We start from the raw sequence: 20,265 nt of genomic DNA, 5'->3' as shown, positions 1-20,265 counted from the left end.
GATTATTTAGGATGTGTTTCTAGAAGTATATTGTTAGGGATAAGAGTGTAAACCCACATAATCTTTGTATTTTAATCTAGCAAAAGTACAAAAAAAACTAGGTAATAGGTAAATGAATAAATAAATAAGCAGTAACTTTAAACACTTTTTTGTAAAATTAAATTGGTAAAATGAAAATGATCAGAAAATGTGACAATTTCTTTATGGTAGGCTGCTTATGTTATGATGGCCACAGATGACAGCCTATATTAAGCAGCATTTAGATTTACAATTATGTGATACTGACACTATATATATATAATATATATGTCCTTTTTGTGCCTAAAAGAGAAATCATACTCCATCCACTTCATCATCTCATTCTCTCACTGTAGGCTTCAATACAAAAGTGACGATATAATAAAGTTGGAATATCTAACTGACAAGCAAAAACACTGCCAAAAAAAATAAATCAAAATACTATTTCCAATCTAATCCTTATCGGAAAACACTATTTAGCTGGGTTTACCCTCCATGAGATATATAATTCTATGTTATGGGATCTCTTTCCTAATGTAGTGGCAGTTCAGGACTGGACTGAATGTGTTAATTGCAGCCTGTAACAGGATGTAAAGGTCACATCTGCCCGCGGGGTGCCAAATGAAGCGTCACACCACGTCAGATTTACAATGAAGCCTAAAAAAACCATCCGGCACAAAAATAGAACAAAAAGATGAAAACGTGCGTTGCTTTGCGGCTTTAAATAAATTATTTAACGCTATAGCCTAAATCACAACAGAGAAACTAAGCCAGTAGTCCCTTCCCTCCTCCCCCCGTTTTTCTACACATCTGGTTCCACTCAGTGCTCGGACTTTTGGTTCGTGGCATACCAAGGCACCAAATCCAGAATACGCAGGAAATATCTTTCAGTACCTGCTTCCTCATGCATTTTCGGTGTCGAAGTCGTTACCAAAACAAGGCATGCACAATAGGTTAAATGTCTGCCCGGTTTTTCGACTTTTATATGAATGAAATTAAGCGAAAGTTGAGATTTTTCTCACCAGTAACGCTCCTCTTCAGTTCCAGACTAAAGATGAATAAATATAAAGTGCATTTGTAAAATATAAGTTGCCCATTTGTCCATGTTCTCCTTGATTCCTTGTTTCGGTGATGGCCGTTGCCTTGCATGCTCACAACTACAACACACGCACAGGCTGCGAAAAAAAAAAAAAAAACCCCAACGTGAAAAAAAGTGAAGCCGGAGCAGCAACTGCCACACTGTTTTACTTTGAGAACGGATGATGCAGGTTTGGTGAGTTTGACCGCTAGAGCTCCGTCTGCCTCTCAGTCAGATGAAACTGAAATGAATGGGCCAGCGACAATGTGTGTGTTTGTGTGTGTGTGTGTGTGTTTGCATGGTTCCCAACATGAGGTCCGGGGACCTGCAGGCGCCTGTAGGATAGCAACGAAGCAAGTGGACTGGTGACAGTGAAAAACAACTCTAAAATTTAGTATGCATAAACCTGAGAGCCTCTTTTGCACAATGCTCTTCAGATTTGTTTCTCTTTTTTGTTGTTTTTGTTTTCATTACAGGCTTGTCTTTGGGGCACAGACTCAGTTAGTGATTTCCAGTATTATAGTTATTTAGTTTGCAATTATATAGTAATGTTCTTCGGGAAACACGTTTTTTCCTCCAGAGACCCTGACAAGTTTGTATGATGTAAAGTATTTTTAAGTTTTTAACATGTACATCACATGTAGGCTATATGGAAAAAAATCTGCTCTAATGTTCATGGACATTAGAGCATATGCTAAGCCAAGTATGTCAGAAAGGTGGTATGACTGACCCATGAGTGTCTTGCCATGATAAAGAGCATTATTCTAACTTTACAAATCCCATATTATTCCTTTAATACTGCAATAAATACTTATGGTGCACAATGTCTTTAAAGTGATCTTATCATTACTCATTTTTAATGCTTCCTGTAATAGTCCAGTGGAGACTTGGAAGTCATATTATTAAGTTTCACTTGAATTGTGTTTTCTATTCCTTTCTCAATCAACACCCCAAATGAAAATTTTGAAAAAATAAATGCATTTTTGACAGTCTTGCTAACGCCTGACATTGCAGACTGGTTCTAGGGACATGAACATCACCTTTCAGACAGCAAAGGAACCAACCCTAGTGCGGGAGGTGGAATGGTACCTATACAGTTGGGCTCACCTTGTTCTGCAACCAAACTCCTTGAGAGGGGCTAGATTCCTTTTCCAGAGTTGCCTCGGGTAAGTGGCACCAGGTAGGTGTGTAGATACTCACAAGTCCCCTGGCTGAGTGTGGCTTTGCTGGAGTTCTCCTGGCGAATGAGAGGGTTACCGCTGTGTGACCAGGAACGTCTGGCTGACACCTGTTTTCCCAAGGTCTTTAACTCTTACCTCTGGAAGAAATTCTCATGCATATGCAGGAGGTTGGGGACGAAGATTCTGAATGGCCCCTGTTCAATGCCTACTTCTTTGCCTGTCGTGGTGGCAACACGAGAACTGTGGGAGCTGAAGGAGGCCTTTCAGGCTTGTTTGACCAGGGGTCTCCTGAAGTAGCAGTAAAGTACTGGCGAGACGAGAAGGGCTGTGACTTTGATGGTTGCCAAAGCAAAACTGCAGTGTGGGAGAAGTTCGGGAAGACAATGGAGAGGGACCTTCGGTTGGCCTCAAGGATGTTCTAGCAACTCAGGAAGGGAAACCAGGGCTTGGTTCAGGCTGTGTTCAGCAAGGATAACGGTTGACCTTGGAAGCGGTGGTTTAAAGACTTGGTGGAGACCTCACCCATATCCCTGGCAGAGGTCTCTGAGTTAAGAGGCTCAATGACAGGAGTGTGGGTGAGATTTACCCTGAGATGCAGAAGGCTCTGGACATTGTTGGGCTGTCACGCCTCTTCAATGTTTAGAGGAGGTCAGGGACAGGAATGTCTGACCATGGTGGTGGCAAGAGGGCGGGTAGCCTAGTCATAGGATCAGCTCTATACCATTACAGGATTTCTAGAGGGGTTATGGGAGTTTACAGACTACATGTGTTTTGTGGACTTGGAGAAGGCTTACGACCGTGTCCTCAGCGGAGTAGCCTACCTCAGGGAGTATAGGGTACAAGGGCCATTGCTATGAGCCATCCGTTAAAGGAATTTACTTTATGTCTGTCTACCATATTTATGATTGCTTTTGCATTACTGTATATTGTCTGCTACATAACAGAAGGGAGTTACAAAATGCTGTTGTGACAAATAAACCTGCCTTGTACCCTATATAACAGGTGTAAAAGCTGTCCCATGTTCTCGGCAGGAGGTAAAACACATTTTAGATGGGTGTTGGACTCTGCCAGGGTTGTCCCTTGTCACCAATTCTGTTTGAGATTATCATGAAGGATCTCAAAGTGCAGCCTGAGGGACGACAATGTCTTGTTTTGTGACCTCAGAAATGCCTCTATGCTCTTTGCAGATGATGTGGTTCTGTTGGTGCCTTTGTGTCAAGGTAGTTCAGGCATCTGATCAGGATGCCTCTTGGGAGCCTTCCTTTGGAGGTTTTCCTGACTGGTCCAACTGTTAAGAGACTCCAAAGAAAACACTGACACGCTGGAGAGATTATAAACCTCATCTGGTTTGGGAATACCTCGGGATCCCCAAGGAGGAGCCGGAAAATGTTGCTGTGGAGAGGGGTCATCTAGGCTACTTTGCTAAGCCACTTAATGTCCTCTACAGAGAAAAATAATCAATGTTTGAGGTCTGCTAACAGAGTATGCGGGCAAATTATATTCAATTTATGGCCTATTATGGACTTTTACATGCATGTCAGTTTGTGTGCTAGAATGCTTAGTAGTGGCTAAAATGTTCAACATGCGAACCCACTGCATATTGGCTTTTTAAATTGTGTATGTGCTAAAGTTGTGACTTGGTGACTCTCATTCATAAACCTGTACTGGATGTATGAATGAGACAGCATTCATTATGATGCTTTACTGCTTTTGACAGCTGCACTATTTTAACATTTGTATTAACCATTAAGTCAGCTCTTTCTAGATCGACATTTTCAGTGTGGCATTACAGTCCAAGTTTACAACAGAGTTTGTTCCATTGACTTACTTATCAGAGAATCTAAGTGAATTCTAAATATGAACAATAGGTATTCTTTTGAAATTTTTTGATTTACAGTCTGTAAAATATGGAAGCCAATTTCTGCCAATGTGATGGGGAAAAAAACTCCCATATAATGAGAAACTCTCAAAATAATGAGAAACTTTCTTAAAATGACTGCATCCCAAAATAATGACTTCAAATATCAAAATTGATTTATTATTTTGAAATATTAAGTCAGTATTTTCAGATACAAACTCATTATCTTAAAACACTAACTCATTATTTCAAGAAAGCTCATTATTTTGAGATAAATACATCCTTATTTAGAGATAAGCAAGTCATTAATTTCTCAATTGCTTACAGAATCACATTGGCATAAATGGGCTTCCACAGCCAATTTTAATCTAAAAAAGGGAAAAACCCAAATACAGACATGATGCTCATGATTACATTGGCAGTTGTGTTGCAAATAAGTTATTCCTTCCAAAAAGCAGTGATGGTAAAACCAGTCAGACAGAAGCCCAGAACAACAAACACATTTTAACCAATAGTATTTAATGGTTTATGCAACTCTCTGCTAAGGCCCAATCTCCCCCCAACAGTACTATTAGGTAGACCAGTCCCTTGCATGTTATTGGCCAAAAATAAATTCAAACATACCTAAATAAATATGTGTGTTTATGGGAGGGGGGGGGGGGTCAATCAAAACAATAACAGTTCTAATTAAAGGCAACTTGAAAAACACAACCGTTTTCTTTCCATAAAACTGGTTAAATTGAAACGTTTTTTTAAAAAATGTAAAAGGGGTCGTTTCTCAACAGCTTCCACTTCATATCAAGTAACATGACTCTAAAACCATTCATTATAAAAACTGAGGTGGAACACTGCCACCAGCTGGAAGTTATAAGCTTTGGTCACAGGATTTTTACGAGGAGATGAGATGGGTAAGGGGGATAGTAGCTTTGTCCCTCCTCGTCACAAGCTATCTGGGTCTGGAATTTAAGCAGGGATCCCAGAACAGCTGGTTGGATGACATAATGCCATAGATATTTAGGGTTCAATGCAAACAGGCCAGACTGATTCTCTCAGTTATGTTCAGGGAGATGAGAACAAACAAAATGTTTGAGCTTGGGGAGTTCACACTACCTCGGACCAGAATGGCTCATGCATGGATGTGTGCGAGTGTGTATGAGGTCTTTCGCAGTCCTTTCCATCTGGCCAAGTTAAAGCAGTTCTATACTCTTTTTATTTTCTTTTTGAAGCAGAAAAGAAAAATCCCAACCACTGAACTCCACTTTTCACCAACACAGTGCCAAACCTCGCCCCTTGCTGTGTGAGTTGTCCAGGGCTTTGACCCCCAGAACAGTGCCACCTTTTTGAGAAAGGAGGACAGGTAGGCTGGGGTGAGTGGACATGAGAGGGATGATGGGTGACGTGGGTCGTCTCCCTTCCCAACCCGTCCATGACTTCTCACCCACCCCTTGCTGTCGTTGGACCAGTTTCTCCTGGGCTCTTCATAGCAAGGTGGGATGCCGTTGGGAGGGGTGACACAAGATGGTGTCACCCCCACCCCACTCTTTCAAATGGTTCAGTCAGTTAAGTGGCGTGGGCTCAGTTTGAGGCGCTGCTGTTGGAGGAACTGGATGTGGAGGCCACAGCCATGCCTGAGGTGCCCGAGGAGGCCACAGACTTGCGGATGTGGGGCATGAGGAAGGGGTCACTGGCCAGCTGGTGCACATCGATGCGATCCTCCTTACGGTAGACAAGACAGCGCCTTATAAAGGCCTGGAGGGAGACAGAATGTGAGTGGAGTTACTATGTATGAGTGTGTGCATGTGTACATGAGTAATTACAGTATAAAGACAGAATATAGGAGTATTTTGAGAGTTGAAAATGCATAGACTCATTGCACACATTAGACAGTCAAAACAAAAGCAGTGAGTCCAGTACCTTAGCTTCAGGTGTGACTACTGGTTTAGGGGGAAACTGCACATCTGTTGCCTTCAGTATGGTGTTTTCCTGCAGAATGTCCTGCTGGGACTGGTTGTGGCCAAAGGGCTAGAGAGCAAAGAGAATAAGTGTTATTGAAACAAACAAGACATTAATTAAATAAGTGAATAGGATAAATTAAGAGTGTGTTGGTGTTTAGTACACTGTACATCAAAAAAGTCACTTAATCTGTTTGTCTACAAATTTGAATACGTGTCACAGAGCTGACCAATTCCACTTGATTATACTGGCGTTTCTCCCTATAAAGTTTTTAAAATATAGTAAGTGTTAATATGTTAGGAGTTAGAATTGTTCGTTCATATAAAAGGAAACACTCAATTTAAATAAAAAATAATTGAATGTTACATACAATTAAAATTTTATTAATTTACCCAAGAAATTATCCAGATTGCATTACTTAACACTTAATAATAGCTCAAATGTCTTGTAAATGTGTTGCGACATATTTCTCCAGTGTGCGTCTCCTACCTTGCGGCCATACAAACACTGGTAGAAAATGACTCCCACAGACCACACATCCACCTTGTTGGAGATTTTGGGTGGTTCCTTCCCAACCACAAAGCACTCGGGGGGTAGGTACCTAAAGGAGAAAAGGGGATCCATTTTAATATGAATAAGACTCAGTCAGCGTTGTTTCACATCATGCATAATGCCCAACCTCTACTTTACCTCTCCTACAGAGACACAAAAACTGAAGATATTAGACACTGTACAGTGACACTCTCTCCCTACACTGACAGCATTTAGAAAATGCTGACGTATGTAGTGTACTGTAATTATTGTTTGATAGCCCTTTTCATTTAATAGTTATCACATTATTGAGCATTGAGTATCTGTACCATGAAACTTTTCAGCCTGAAGTGCTGCTTCTGGCAAACTAGAGTCAATCCAGTGTGCTGTCAGACACAGTAACCACATATATACATACATAAACACATATCCTGCTCTAGGTATGTGGCAAGTATAAAACTCACTGCCGCAGCATTTTCCAAATGATTTAAAGAGTTCAATTTGATTGTGCACATAACATATACGGCAGCCATTTCAGAGATTAAATGTTAATTTGGCGGCATGCTGCAAGGATAAAAGCATTCAATCAGGAAGGAATTTAAACCCCATAAAAAGTAGTTCAACACAATACAAAGGATTTCTGCATTATAAACTTTGTTGGTCATTCTGCCATTTTGTTTTTCTTTCTACAGCATAAAATGTCTTCACACAGCAAAATGACGACTTCTACTTCATATTGCACTGTGGTGTGGGAAAGCAGGGAATGAAGAAATATTTCAGCCTGACACATATACAACCATTGAGGACCAGGCCTCCGTGGTAAAAATATACAGCACAATTTATTACATCACAGATGAAGGCACCCCTCCGGCAGTGTGCCATCTACCACTGTAAATCTTACCAGTATGTCCCTGCTCCCTGTGACGTCAGCTCCATCCCGTCCACTGAGTTGTAGCTGTCATCATCCATGATCTTCGACAGGCCAAAGTCTGTGATCTTGATCTCCCCGCAGGCAGTGCCGTTAACCAAGAGGATGTTACCTGAGCAGGAAGAGGAAAGGATTTACAGTCATGAAAGAACTGAAAGTTCAGATTCATATTCACATTTGTGTGTCAGAAATCTGTTTTCCCATGTTTAAACATGTTCAAATCATCTGAATCCTTAGACACTTAATGATTTTACCTCTTCAGCAACAGGAACAGATTTTGATAGACTTGGTCCAACCAGTCGTGCTAACCAAATCTAAACTATATTCTGCCCAATTTTCGCATTGTTTGTCCACACAACTTTATTTGTCTATTAAACTGCTTGTAAATAACTGGTGTTGGCCACCATATGGACCAAAATAAAAACACTAGTGTAGCTGTAGCAGTTTCAAGTGGTTAATTAAGACAGTTGTACTGATTATTCATTTGAAGAAGAACTGCCAAGAAAACTGAAACAAGATCATGCAAGAATACAAGGGCCATTGTGGTGTGGAGACCCACCAGGTTTAAGGTCGTAGTGGATAATGGGCGGTCTGATCTCATTGAGGTACTTGAGGGCGTTAACAATCTGCATGATGATGGAGCGGCCCTCTTTCTCCGACATAAGCTTGTGCTGCTTCAGGTAGAAGTCCAAGTCGTTGCCCTCGCAGTACTCCAGTACTGTGCAGAACCTGCTCCAAAACAAGGGAGAGGTATTCGCACACCCCAGCAGGATTTCATTCATCAAAACAAAGTTAAGGCACTGACAAATCTGTGTTCTGGGTCAAAATGAACACAATCGGCACAAACTTTAGTAAATATTTTGGATGGCACACATCTGTCTGAAAAGGAAATGACTTACGAGTCAGTGTCAAGCGAAAAGTAGTCGTAGAGTTTAACTATTCGTGGGTGGTCCAGCTCTTTGTGGATTCTATATTCTCTGCACGCATGTCTGGAAAAAAAACACAAAAACAAACAAACATTCACACCGTTGATTTTAAATGTGGATTTTACACACAGTGAATCTATGGGTTAATGAATGATGAAGAGAACATCATTCATATCTATTGTAAATGTACTTTAATATTGCATTCAAAATTGCAAAACACTCACTTGTGATAATTTTCCTTCTTCTCGTCCCTCCAGTTCTTGTTTAACTGGTGGATTTTGACCGCAACATACCTTTGCTCTGTTAAGTCAAAGGCCTGGAAAATAAACATCTCCTGTTAGTTTAGATCTGCTTTTGGTAGCTGCAGTGAAACTCTTGCTTCACATTAAATTCATGTATCATTTTTTACAGCGATGACAGCAAATTCTTGGAACAACTCATCACATTCTGGCACAATCATTTACTTCCAAATGTTCATGATGTCAACTTAGAGTAATGTAATGAAACACGTATCCTCAAATATTTTCCAAAGTATGCACAGCATAGCCACTGCAGTCACTTTAAGAATGTGAGGAGGTTAGTTTTCCCCACAATCTTGATACAAAATCTCTAACGCTCTCTGTTAATCAGCAGAAAACTGGTATTTATCGCAAAGCTATTATTTATAAGATTGCACCAAACCTGATTTGTGTTTATGACATTGTCCCCAATTTCTAATTTTGAATGGTTTTGGCAAAAGGTCTTCACTACATTAATTAAAAAAGTCATTCTGCTTTAACAGGGAAATATGACATTTCTCTCACTTTGTAAACTTCACTGAAACCTCCCCGTCCAAGTAAATGGAGTAGCAGGTACCGGTCATTTAGCGTAGGGTGATCTTTGAATCTGCACAGGGAGAGAAACAATTCAAGTTGAATAATTAAATAGAGCACAAGGTCACATCAGTGCAGACTAACTAGGAAAAGACCATAAAAGAAGAAATCGTACTGAGAATTATCCTCATTGTGGATCCTTTTCAGCTCGCGAATGTGCAGGTTTCTCACTCGCTCCAACCTCTCCAGCTCTGCCTGGATCTCTGCCTCCTCCTGCAACCGGAAGCAATATATTATCAAAACTTGTGCACACAACACAAAACCACAATAAGCGTGTTGTCTCATACAACTGGTTAAAAATACCTAATGTATTACCTTCTTAAGATGGCCCAGTCTTAGCTTAAAGATTTCCTCTTGCTCATGGTACTCTGCCTGTGATAACCTGCGAGGACAAAGAACCAACCTCAGTGTAACTTTGAATATGCATGTAGGGGAAAAACTTGTATATAAAAAAAGAACATAAAAGAACAAATTAAAGCATCGTACGCTTCACTTTCTGTTCCATTGGCCTTGCTTTTGCGTTTGTTTTGCTCAAGGCTTGGCGGTGGAGTCTGGGCCATGGAGGGCGGCTTGCGTTTGGCCAGAAGCTTCCTCTGTCTTTCAATGTCCTCTCGCTGAGAATTGATCCTTTCTTGTTGTCTGAAAACAGATAACACATTGCAATAACATACAGACCTACTGCATATCAGATTGTGTGCGATCTACTGTAAGCTCTTTGGATCCCTGGTTCAGATGAGGCATTTGTTCTTTCATAAAGGATGTGTTCATGTTTACCCATTAGCAAACACTAAGATTGCATTTACACATGTAAGAAAGTTATTTTATGCGTAATGCAAATTACTTAGTATACAAGCCCACAGTATGTGTGTAAATTCATGTAAAAGTATAAAATTGCTGCTAAGATGTGAAGAATTTATTGTTTAAGTTGCTCACTTGATAAGGTTTTGGAAGGCATATCCATCCGTCCACTGCTCAGTGAAAGACGCACCATGTCTCACTGTGGTGAAGTGACCTAGTCGAAGCCTGTCCTGCATGCTTTTGTCCCGGCACGCCATCTTCTCCTGTTTGGACTGAAGGAAGAGCAGAGAGGTAAAGGTATAAAAACCAGTGCTTTTCACTCCACATGGCTTAAATTGGGGCTCCAGAAACTAGCTCATGTCAAAAACCCACAACAACCCACTCACTTTGGAAGCCTAAAATAAGTCATTGCTATTAGGCAGACATACTTTTTCAATCAGCAGCTTCTTGGACATGGTCACACACTTGTTTAAGCGTTCCTTGTATCGTTCCAGCATCCTCTGCTGTTCATCGATCTGTCTCCTCAGATCACAGTTTGCCTTAAGCAGAACATACAAACAAGGAGGAAAAGGTCAGGTATAAAGGATTAACACATTTTTACCTTATTTATACATGAAAAGACATCAGGAATGAGTCAACTCTAACATGCCTTAAATGAAAAACCAAAACAGAGAACTCAAAACCATTGAAAATGGCAATCAAGAGTAGCAGGGATGAAATGTAATGAGATTAGTACCCGCAGCAAATCGTCTATTCGGCCCTCCTTCTTCTCCAGGTCAGAGTTCTTGTTGTTCTCCATTGCTGTTAGTTTCTCTATAGTAAGATCAGACTACGGGGTACAACGAGCAAAAAACAAAACAAAACAGTGTTTATGTTAATGGTGGATCATTCTGCAGCAGTGGAAATTTTAGTACAAGTAGTTCCATCTAGCAAACTCTTTCAGTTGCTGACAATTTTTGTAATTCATTGGTTTATATGTCAATTATTTAACAACCACCTTTTGAATCTAAGTAACAGCTAAATGGTCAGCCAGCCCTGATAGCATGTCAAGTACCTGTGTGGCTTTGTGGAGCATGAGAAGAGAAGCAGGTTTCAGTGAACACGACGAGTGCTCTGTGTTGGCCGAGCTTACGGAGGAGGGGCTTCCCTGCTGCACCTGGGAGGGAGAAACATTCATCTGATAAAAGCCTTAGATTGTGCCTTAGTGTGTGAATTTCATTACAGTTATTTATTGAGACCTGCAGATGCCAGTCACGATAAAAAATTAGACCAATCTGGCGACAGAAATCTGAAGGTAAATGATAACCAGGAACTGTAGACACTCATGTACTATTAAGAAGTATGTGAGGCTTACATTCTCACAGAAAAAGCACGATAAAAAGCGTTACAAAATTTAAGAGTTCCTGAGTGATTCATTTCACTTGAAAAGATGAAAGGCCTCCAGTTCACACAAAAAAAGAATCGAACAGCAAAAGGCACGTGGAAGAGGTTAATCTAAACCCTTCTCTATTTTCATTTGACTGTCAGTATGTGTGGGGCCATTTGCATTTATATCAGTATATTCATTTCTATGATATGGTCCTCCTTCATGCATATTGCTTTCCATCATTTTTGGTTTTGGGAGGAACTTTGGCCAATAATGAAAGATTTCAACACATTTTATAACGTCACAACACACTGATTCAGTACAAACAGTGTTTACAGATGACATCAGATTCTTCCCACCTGTAAACAAACTTAAACTACTGTTGTTAATAGCAAGCACGGAAGAGAGAATGAAAGAAAGAGTGTTAAGTGGTGAAACAGCACAAAGCAGATAGAGCAAACATGCTCACCGTGACAGGGGGATTGGAGAGGGAGTGTTGTGGGGAAGAGCGGACCACTGGTGGAATTCCCCTGGCGGGGCTGGTACCAGGACCGCTACCTCCCGCAAACTGACACACACGTAAATAGAGAAGAAGAGGAAAGCAGTTCAATGTAAAGACCAAGATGGCTAAAAAAAGAGGTTAGGAAAGTAAGTATGAAAAGTTAAGCATCCAATAATAAAGCATTTTTAGAGGACGTGGTTAGACAGCAAAGAAACAACTCATTTTCTGTCACTTACCTCAAAATAATCACTAATTTTATGTCCCCTTGCTCCTGCTTTGCCTGAAAAAGAGAGGCAGGGAGCTCAGAAAGAGGTTGATATTTGGGGTACAATGCGTGAGTATCATGGCAGCTGGGACAGTCTTACCTTGGCTGTTGTCAAAAGGGTCTGCTTTCCGTTTTCTCACTCTCTGATCATTCGCTTTTTTGTCAGGAGTCTGTCAGGAAGGTAGGGTGAATCAACCACACGTTCAATGAGGTAACACAGGAAGACGGTTGGCATATAACAATCCTGTATAAATGCAACAGACTTACCTCTAGCTCTTTGTCACTGAGTGAGCCAACACTGCATAGACTCTGATTGGATGACTCATTTTGGTTCTGACCCGAGCCCTATTAAAAATGAGGTAAAAGTGCATTAAAATAAAGCACAAGCAGCAACTAAACGCAAAGATGCATCAATGTAGGTTGAAAATATTATCTTTAAAATGCATGTGCACTTGTTGTGCATGCATGCACCTGTGAGAAAACACACAGTAAAATGGGCGTGAAACTAAGGGAAGGGATGCGGAGGTTTGGCTCAGTACCGTCACCATTAACTTCCCACTGAATCTAGACCTGCATCAGTCCTAATGTCGGTTCCCTAGGTGATGCCTGTCAGTCAAATGAATCACATCAGAATTCAGCTGGCACTGTCCAATCAGGGAGAGATACTTAGTCATTCAGAGCACACTAGAGCTCTCTCACTGAACCCTCCTAAAATGGCTGAACATTAGGCATGCTGCTGGGGATGTATTCCACCCTCTCTCTGTCACCTTTAGATAATGTCATCCATTTTTCTCCTGTTCAGCATGGTCTTAACCATTCTTGTCTTCACTCGCTCTCTGGAGAAAGCCAGTGAAAGATACTTTGCTTGATCTAAGAATGACAACTTGTTTGATCAGACTTGTTCAAAAGGAAATGCACTTTCCAATAATTTTAGTAGGCCCTCTTCTGTTCCATTACCAAAAGGGTGTGCTAGCTTTTTGTCCTCAAAATGATAACAACTTCTCTTTCTTTTATGCAACCTCAGTGATGACAGGGAGAGCAGCAGTGCCACGGGGCTGTTCAAGGTCAAGAAAAAAAAAAACTAAGCTAATCTGTGACATTGAAGGGCTTTTAGACCACCAACCCACATTTCTTCAAAGCCATTTGTTGACACTTCTCTCCTACGTTTCCCCCCTACACACATCGAATCTCTTGTCATACAGGGTGGCTGTGGCATAATGCCTTAGCAAGAGCCGCCATTTTCTCTGCGGCAGCGGCCATGCCATGCTCTGGGCTCAGCTCTGCCTATGGCTGGCACAGGGCCCACTCCTGGCGCCGACTCTCGCTCCCTAACTGTTCCAAGATCACCTTCCACAAAGACAGCTCCATCCATGTAGCAAGCAAGAGGGTGGAAGGCTAAATGCTGCCTCCACTCACACCTGGTCATGAACTACTTCTGCATTCCTCATCTGCCTTCACTCCTCCTCTCCCCCCCCCACCACCCCTGTCATGTCTGTGGCCTTTTTGGCAGGCAGTGCCACTTGCATATACAGCCACTGCATGAGCCAGGAAGAGATGCCATATCACACCAGCCAAAACACACAGACACAGCTCAACCTTCTCCAGAGACAGACAAAGAAAAGGAGTGGGGCCAAGTTTGTACGGGCCAAACAGCAGAATGATACTGAGGCGGAGTGAGACAAAGGAAGAAGAGATTCACAAAAATGTGTAATCAAGAAAATCAGTGATTAGAAGCACTTTGACAGGAGCAAGCTCTCATGCTCCACCTTCACGACATCTGCTGTAACACAAACCTTAGCCACACCGACTCCAGTGAAACGAGCCTCCAATAGCTCCTGCCGTCGGGGGTCCAGGCTATGCAGTTCTTCCATCATTGCTGCAGAGACAAGAGCAGAGATTAAGGAAGGCGTTGTGGGGTCTGGTATATTCAAATGGGAGTGACGGATCACTGTTTAAAAAGGCATTGGTTGTGATGAGTCATGGCTGTTTTTAGCTATATGGATGTGGAAATTTCCTGCTCTGAGTCATCAATAAGGCTGACAATAATGTTTTCCACTATCATGTGTGTTTAGCAAGCACATGCAACTTCAAGCAGCACTATCTGGCCCAACCTATAGCCTATAAGGACTGTAAACATGCATCAAAGATGTAGGCCAGATATGTAGAGTAACTGCCTGGAAAATTATAGCATCATGTGATAACACCCTGGCATCATAGGCCTAAATTGCATGGCACTGGAGTTATGAAAGGTCACTAATGTAGGGACTGCCAAGTATAGTCACAGCAATGAAAAAGGCCACAATGGACATCAAGTGTCCAGCTTGCTAGATTGTGCAAAGGTTAACGTTTAAGTTACACACCCAACATTGACAGCTATGTCTGTTATCTATGGCCTGTATACATTAAATGAATACCGTTAGTGTAACCTGCGGCAACCGTGTCAATTTAGGAATAACTGTTACCTTGTTACATTCTAGTACAACTTTATCGGGATTGGGCTTGCTGGCTCAGCTAACATTATTAATGGTCACTATAACGATGTGAAACATCAGTTAATGTTCAGCGAGGTAGCAAGCTAACATAAGATAAATGAGCTAACAAGCCTACCGATGTTTGCATCACTTAGCATTGCAATCTAATAGCTAACGTTAGCTAGTTACTAACATTAGATCTGATTTTGTCCAGTAACGTATCCAAACAAATAAATATGTCATTAATGTTACCCCAAACATAGTTGTCTCATTAGATAACTACTCAATAAAAAATATCACAACTACTGTCGGCAGCAGTAAATGTTTTTTTTTTTTTTTTCTACAAACACTAAGCTAGCGTTAGTTAGCCAACAGGCTAGCGTTACTCGTCTGTCAAAAAGAAGCATCTTCTCGGTTGTGTTGTCAGGTGCTTGTGCCACGATGCCTGGACTCGCTGTAACAAGAGACCTGTCCATATAAATCCCTTTGTTCGACAACCTAACGGCATACTTACTGCAATTCAATATTTTGTCGGTCCTCCGGAGGGCCTGTTGTTAACCCTGGAACCGTCCCCGTTGTTTCCCCGGTGCTCGGCAGACCCTCCCAGGCTAGGCCGCATCAACAGCCGCGTCCCTCGCGTGCTGATTGTTAACGATCAAGACAAGGGATGGCGGTGTGTAGCTCAAGGTAGACGACGGCGGATTCCCTCGGAGGCCTCGACAACTCCGGGTATCCCAAACCCGCCTTGCTGCACTCCTTAGGCGGGGATGCCCATCACATCCCTCTCTCCAAGGACCATACCGTGCCTATGTCGGCTATCTCGTTCCACACAATGGCGACCCTCGAGATTCTGCGTTTTTTCCACCAGGTATAAATTATGTCTTTAGGATAGCGTTAGTTACCCCTATCTTGTCCCCTGCGGTGGTGAGATGAATTTCGGGTCCTGGCTTTTAGCTCGATCAAAACAAAGTTCGGCTCTAGTCGCCTTCCTCGCTGCAGGGGAGAAACCAATATGTTTCGGAAGTTGTGCTGTTGCAAGCCTTTCAGTTGAATCCGGATCGATTCGGGTCGGTTCTCATGTTTTTGCAATGTAAACAATAATCAGTAAATCTCATATTTTCTCGTGAGATTGTTCAAGCATTTTCACCTTCGTTCAGTCCACGCCTGCCCCAAATCTCTTGTCTGGACCAATGGCAAATCCCTCTGTACACAATACAATTTGACAGCGCCCACCCGCAACCACCAAAATGATCACTTATCAAAAAGTTGCCATTGCCATGATGGTCACACCCACACATTGCACTCACTTAATATATGCTGTTGCCCCCCTCCCCAAAAAAAAACAGCCATTCAAGCATTAATAAGGGTTCAACGATCATTAAGTACGTGATTAATTTATTAAAGCACTTTTGAACCTTGGGAAAATACCTAAACACTTAACAGATTGGATTTTTATTCACTTTGCATGTACAAAAAAAAAAAAAAAAAAAATCACAGAGTTGTCTTAAAAATCAGGCAATTTATTTTAAAACATCAGCTTGTTAAAAAACGTCATCTGGCAGAATAGAAACATACAGGTGTAACCAGCCCTTTCTCAGATTACTGAACTTGTCAGCAAAAAATTAGAAATCATCACTCATAGATAAAATTACAGCACTATCAAGAACACTAGCCGTAAAACGAGTCCATCAACATTATGGCAGGTGAGATAGTCTAAGGCTATCCAGTTGCCTCCCCTTGATCACAATCACAGGGCTTCTCAATTCCATACATCCTCAGAAAAGAAGCCAGCACAGCCTGATATGAGCTCCTAGTTTCAGTTGGTAGAAGGTCAAGCCAGGCAGATTTCTCTCCTCTGTCTCAGCCCTGCGTCTCAGGTGGCTGAACTAGAGCCTTGCGGTACTTGCACTGGATCCACACCCTGTACATAGTTAGCTGTTTGCCTCTATTCACCTGTAGCCGTCTGTCCACAAGGTTCTGTACTTTCTCAAGCCCTGCCTCAGTGAACACCTCATGGAGCTCATCTGAAATAACAAAGAAGCACAGAAATATTTTCATATATAAATATAGTTTAAGAACAATTCTGCAAAATAATCCCCAAACACATTTAATTTTTACCTTGAGTAAAGAAGTATACTCTTGTTCCATCCCCTCGGACATAGAAGTTTTCTGACAGACACCTTCCTAAAATAAGTAAAAGGAACATAACGTATCTATTATTGTACAACAAATAGCAAACATTAAATAAACACTTATTCATTAATACATTGCCATTTTAATATGCAGTGGATCATTAAAAGAACTGCATATTTTGACAGACCTTGTGCAGCCAGACTTTCTATTACTATCCGCATTAAGTATGGTTTGGTATGGTCCATAATATTTTAAAATATTTAAGAGCAGCATAATTTGACTGTCATTTAAAACACCTAAACCCAGAAAGTTGCTCTGGTATGACCTTATGCAGCAGTCAATTCTGAAACAGGGCTACCAGAAAAACAGACCTAAGTGTAACACAATTTCAAAGATCAACACTAGTAATAGGCCATGAATAAAAGACCTTTCTGCTTTTGGATGTTCTGAACGAGACTGGAGCCTCGCTGGACTTCCTGACTAACCTTTCTTGAAGCGAAGCTGTGCCATATCATAGCGCCCATAGTCCCTAAGCAGCATCACTCCCCCAGGCTTCAGCAGCCGCGCTAATCTGCTGATGGATGCCTGCATCCTGAGACAGGGTGAAACTTTAAGGCAACCAGTGCTATATTCAATGGGTCAAAGTGAGTGAAAACCAAAGACACGAGAAGAAGAAAGACAGCAAAAGTCCTTACTTGTTGGGATGCAACGCTGATAACACAAAGATTAGCACTATAACATCAAGGGTTCCATCGGGGACGGGGTAATTGGCTTCCACATCACTCAAATCATGAACAAAGGCGAAGCAGCGCCCAGGGTCGTACTCTGGATTAGTCTGATGAAAAGAGGGCAATGTTAATCCATCAATTAGCCCACAACCCTAGAGATGAATACATCTATCAGCACACCATACTTTCACTATTCCCATCATCTCACCTTGACTAACTCCACAGCAGTGCTGGAGAAATCGCAGCAGTAAACAAAGAGTCCCGGATCACTGCAAAAAAGCAAGACTGCAGTTGTACCTTTGAGTGTACATCATTAAACAGAAGCAGAGAACTGTATTTGTCAAACATGGTTTGACTGCACTTACTTGTTGGTCTTCAGTATTGGAAAAACTGTATTGCCTACACCGCAGCCAACCTGTCCAACACATGAATTCAAGTTTTTTTTTCCTGACAAAAAAACAAATATCACTACAATTACTAGAAAATGCATCTTTCCACGAAAGTTGCACAAACCTCACATTTATTTCAAAAGACAATGTTTAGAAGGGAAATAATAAGGGATACCACAACGTGAGCCATGTTCATTCAGTAGCAAAGCAGGAGGCTGCAACCTCCTCAACAGAGGTAAACATAAAAGCAGAGATTTTGCTTTATCATTAAAAGTTTAGCTAACCAGCTTTCAAATGAACCGCTCACCTCCAGAATGCGATATGTGGCAGAGAAGCCAGGGATGCCGCCATCTGTGTGAGACATAGCTGCAACTTCTGTTCTTTGTTCTTGATTCAGACTACCCTGCTGACTGTCATCTGTGCCAGAGACCTCAAGATGGGACTCGTGGTTAAGGCTACACTGCGGGGCCAACTCTGGGAACTCTGTGAAGAGCCAGTGACGGTCCTTGAAGAAACGATTCTCATGAATTGTGTAAAAATCATTCCAGTACTCATTTGCCCGGCTGTCGAATTCCTCTGCAAAAGAAGGTAAGGCAGTAAAGCCAGAGTTAAAGTCATAATCTAGCACATTTTGCCATGATTACAAATCATCACAAACAAGCTCAATAAGACAAGTACTATGCATAAGAATTTATTGTGGTTTGCCTAAAGTGAAATATCAAAGACAACTGTCAAAAATTGATAACAGAAACAATGTTATGTAGAAAAATATAGTCTCCAACAATGACGAGGTCCATTTTGGTATCTTTTCATACACTATTCACTTAAAACTTCAATGAAATGGAAATGAAGGCATATACAACATTGAGGACCGCGGTCTTCCTAATTAGAAGCAGTTGGCAGCTCTGTTACAGATGCCAGTCATACTATGACGTTTATGTGTATGAGACATGAGTCTTGACAACAATAATGCAACCTTGTTTCTCTGAAGGCAGTGGCTGACTGTTTTCCAAGACTTTCTTCTTAGCAGATGCTTCTTGTTCCTCAGTCCACTCCACATTGTCCCTGTTGACAACAGAACAACATTGTCCAGTGTGGGTCAAGTGATGTGGTGAATGACAACACAGAAACACTTGGACAATCCCAAGACACTTAACGTTAAATGTTTTCATGTGATATTCAGATGGGGGATGATACATAATAACACATCTTATATACATATCTGCCTACATGTGCAAACTAATAAACTGATGTTCATCAAATCAACAAAACAAAATAGGCAAAGACATTTACTGGTTAAAAAAAATGAACAAAACATCAGGTATATTGTTGATTTAGACAACAGAATGGATTAAGACGACTGAATTCCATAGTTTTATAAAAAAAATAGTATTACTTATTAGTCAGTTATAATACAGTATGAGCTGTATGACCTGATAATATCATATTTTCCCCTTTAAACAGGCTAATCTGTCCTTTGCTAAACACCCTATCAAAACAACAAAGTTTTAGCTACAAAACAATGACATTAACATTTGCTTGTTATTAGCAACAATCAATTCAGCAAAAGACCATTCATTTAAAAAACGTAACGTACTACTAATGTAACAGTTAACGTTAATGTCCCAGCCAGGAGACACTGGCTCTGTGCACCAACATCTGCCAGCCCTGTTAGATTTTTGGACAACGTTACCCACCATGCGTTGTGTTGGAAGACCTGCCGCGGGTCTGTGAGAAAACGTGTCCCAAACTGAGGTCTCTTCACATCTCCGGTGGTTGAATCTGACAGAAGCAGCCCTGTTTCACTGCTGCCTCCCTCCACTTCGACCACGGCATGGGGCGCCGCCATGTTCAAAATGACGCAACGAAAGAAGGGCCGTAATGTAATCGTGCTGCCTTCGGGAACTATCGGAAATAATGCAATTAAGACTAACAATATTAATACGACTCAATAATTCAGAATTTTCTGATAATATAAGTTTAACCGCATATTTTGGATGCGACGAATGCAAAGCCAGTGGATAGGATTATGGACTTGTGTTGTTTGTTTGTTTTTTTTGGCTCAAAATATTTGCTATTAACATGTTTCCACGTTGTAAAACTAGTAGCCTACATTTCCCCGTTATCCTTTCATCTACCACTTTCTCGAGCTGTGCGTGCTTCCTCGCCAAAGTAGTCACAATAACTACTCCTTCTCATTTGCTGTATCAGAAGGCATGCTTGTGAAGAAGACACGCTTCTTTGTGCAGATATCGATGGGTGCAAGTC

The 20,265-nt window shown here is 41.3% G+C and overlaps 2 protein-coding genes across 3 annotated transcripts; both read right to left on the bottom strand.

Moving 5' to 3' along the window:
* Positions 1-4,633: 4,633 nt before the first annotated feature.
* On the bottom strand, positions 4,634-15,964 carry tlk2 (tousled-like kinase 2). Of its 2 annotated transcripts, XM_038704827.1 has the most exons (21): positions 15,262-15,964; positions 14,070-14,152; positions 12,544-12,621; positions 12,377-12,446; positions 12,248-12,291; positions 11,979-12,077; positions 11,198-11,299; positions 10,880-10,972; positions 10,572-10,682; positions 10,279-10,415; positions 9,832-9,984; positions 9,661-9,727; positions 9,461-9,558; positions 9,277-9,358; positions 8,698-8,789; positions 8,447-8,536; positions 8,107-8,276; positions 7,521-7,659; positions 6,578-6,689; positions 6,050-6,157; positions 4,634-5,884 (listed from the first exon to the last, which is right to left on the bottom strand). In XM_038704827.1, exons 2-21 carry the CDS (start codon positions 14,148-14,150, stop codon positions 5,711-5,713), a joined length of 2,100 nt encoding a protein of 699 aa, XP_038560755.1. In that variant the 5' UTR covers positions 14,151-14,152; positions 15,262-15,964; the 3' UTR covers positions 4,634-5,710. The 2 variants fall into 2 exon arrangements, with proteins under 2 accessions (XP_038560755.1, XP_038560761.1); XM_038704833.1 differs by lacking the exon at positions 11,979-12,077 and having other exon boundaries at positions 15,262-15,962.
* A 161-nt stretch (positions 15,965-16,125) lies between these two features.
* Positions 16,126-20,105, bottom strand: mettl2a (methyltransferase like 2A). Its single transcript, XM_038704843.1, has 9 exons — positions 19,695-20,105; positions 18,974-19,062; positions 18,305-18,573; positions 17,974-18,023; positions 17,817-17,877; positions 17,576-17,715; positions 17,366-17,472; positions 16,866-16,931; positions 16,126-16,771 (listed from the first exon to the last, which is right to left on the bottom strand). The coding sequence occupies exons 1-9, from the start codon at positions 19,844-19,846 to the stop codon at positions 16,608-16,610; spliced, it is 1,098 nt and encodes a 365-aa protein (XP_038560771.1). The 5' UTR covers positions 19,847-20,105; the 3' UTR covers positions 16,126-16,607.
* Positions 20,106-20,265: the final 160 nt, after the last annotated feature.

This window comes from Micropterus salmoides, unplaced genomic scaffold (assembly GCF_014851395.1).
Source record: "Micropterus salmoides isolate LMB-PRFRI ecotype aquatic unplaced genomic scaffold, ASM1485139v1 Ms_hic_scaffold_10, whole genome shotgun sequence".
NCBI lineage: Eukaryota > Metazoa > Chordata > Actinopteri > Centrarchiformes > Centrarchidae > Micropterus > Micropterus salmoides.
The sequence above is the reverse complement of the archived record's forward strand: the minus strand, read 5'-3'. Positions and strand labels throughout refer to the sequence as shown.

Excerpts from the sequence above, each read along its gene's own strand:
- mettl2a (XM_038704843.1), bottom strand. The coding sequence starts at position 19,846 with ATGGCGGCGCCCCATGCCGTGGTCGAAGTGGAGGGAGGCAGCAGTGAA. Across the intron at positions 18,024-18,304 it reads CCACATATCGCATTCTGGAG|GTTGGCTGCGGTGTAGGCAA; the intron begins GTGAGCGGTTCA and ends TGTGTTGGACAG. Across the intron at positions 17,878-17,973 it reads CCAATACTGAAGACCAACAA|TGATCCGGGACTCTTTGTTT; the intron begins GTAAGTGCAGTC and ends GCTTTTTTGCAG.
- tlk2 (XM_038704827.1), bottom strand. The coding sequence starts at position 14,150 with ATGATGGAAGAACTGCATAGCCTGGACCCCCGACGGCAGGAGCTATTG. Across the intron at positions 12,447-12,543 it reads TCAGTGACAAAGAGCTAGAG|ACTCCTGACAAAAAAGCGAA; the intron begins GTAAGTCTGTTG and ends CCTTCCTGACAG. Across the intron at positions 11,300-11,978 it reads TCTCCAATCCCCCTGTCACG|GTGCAGCAGGGAAGCCCCTC; the intron begins GTGAGCATGTTT and ends TCTCCCTCCCAG.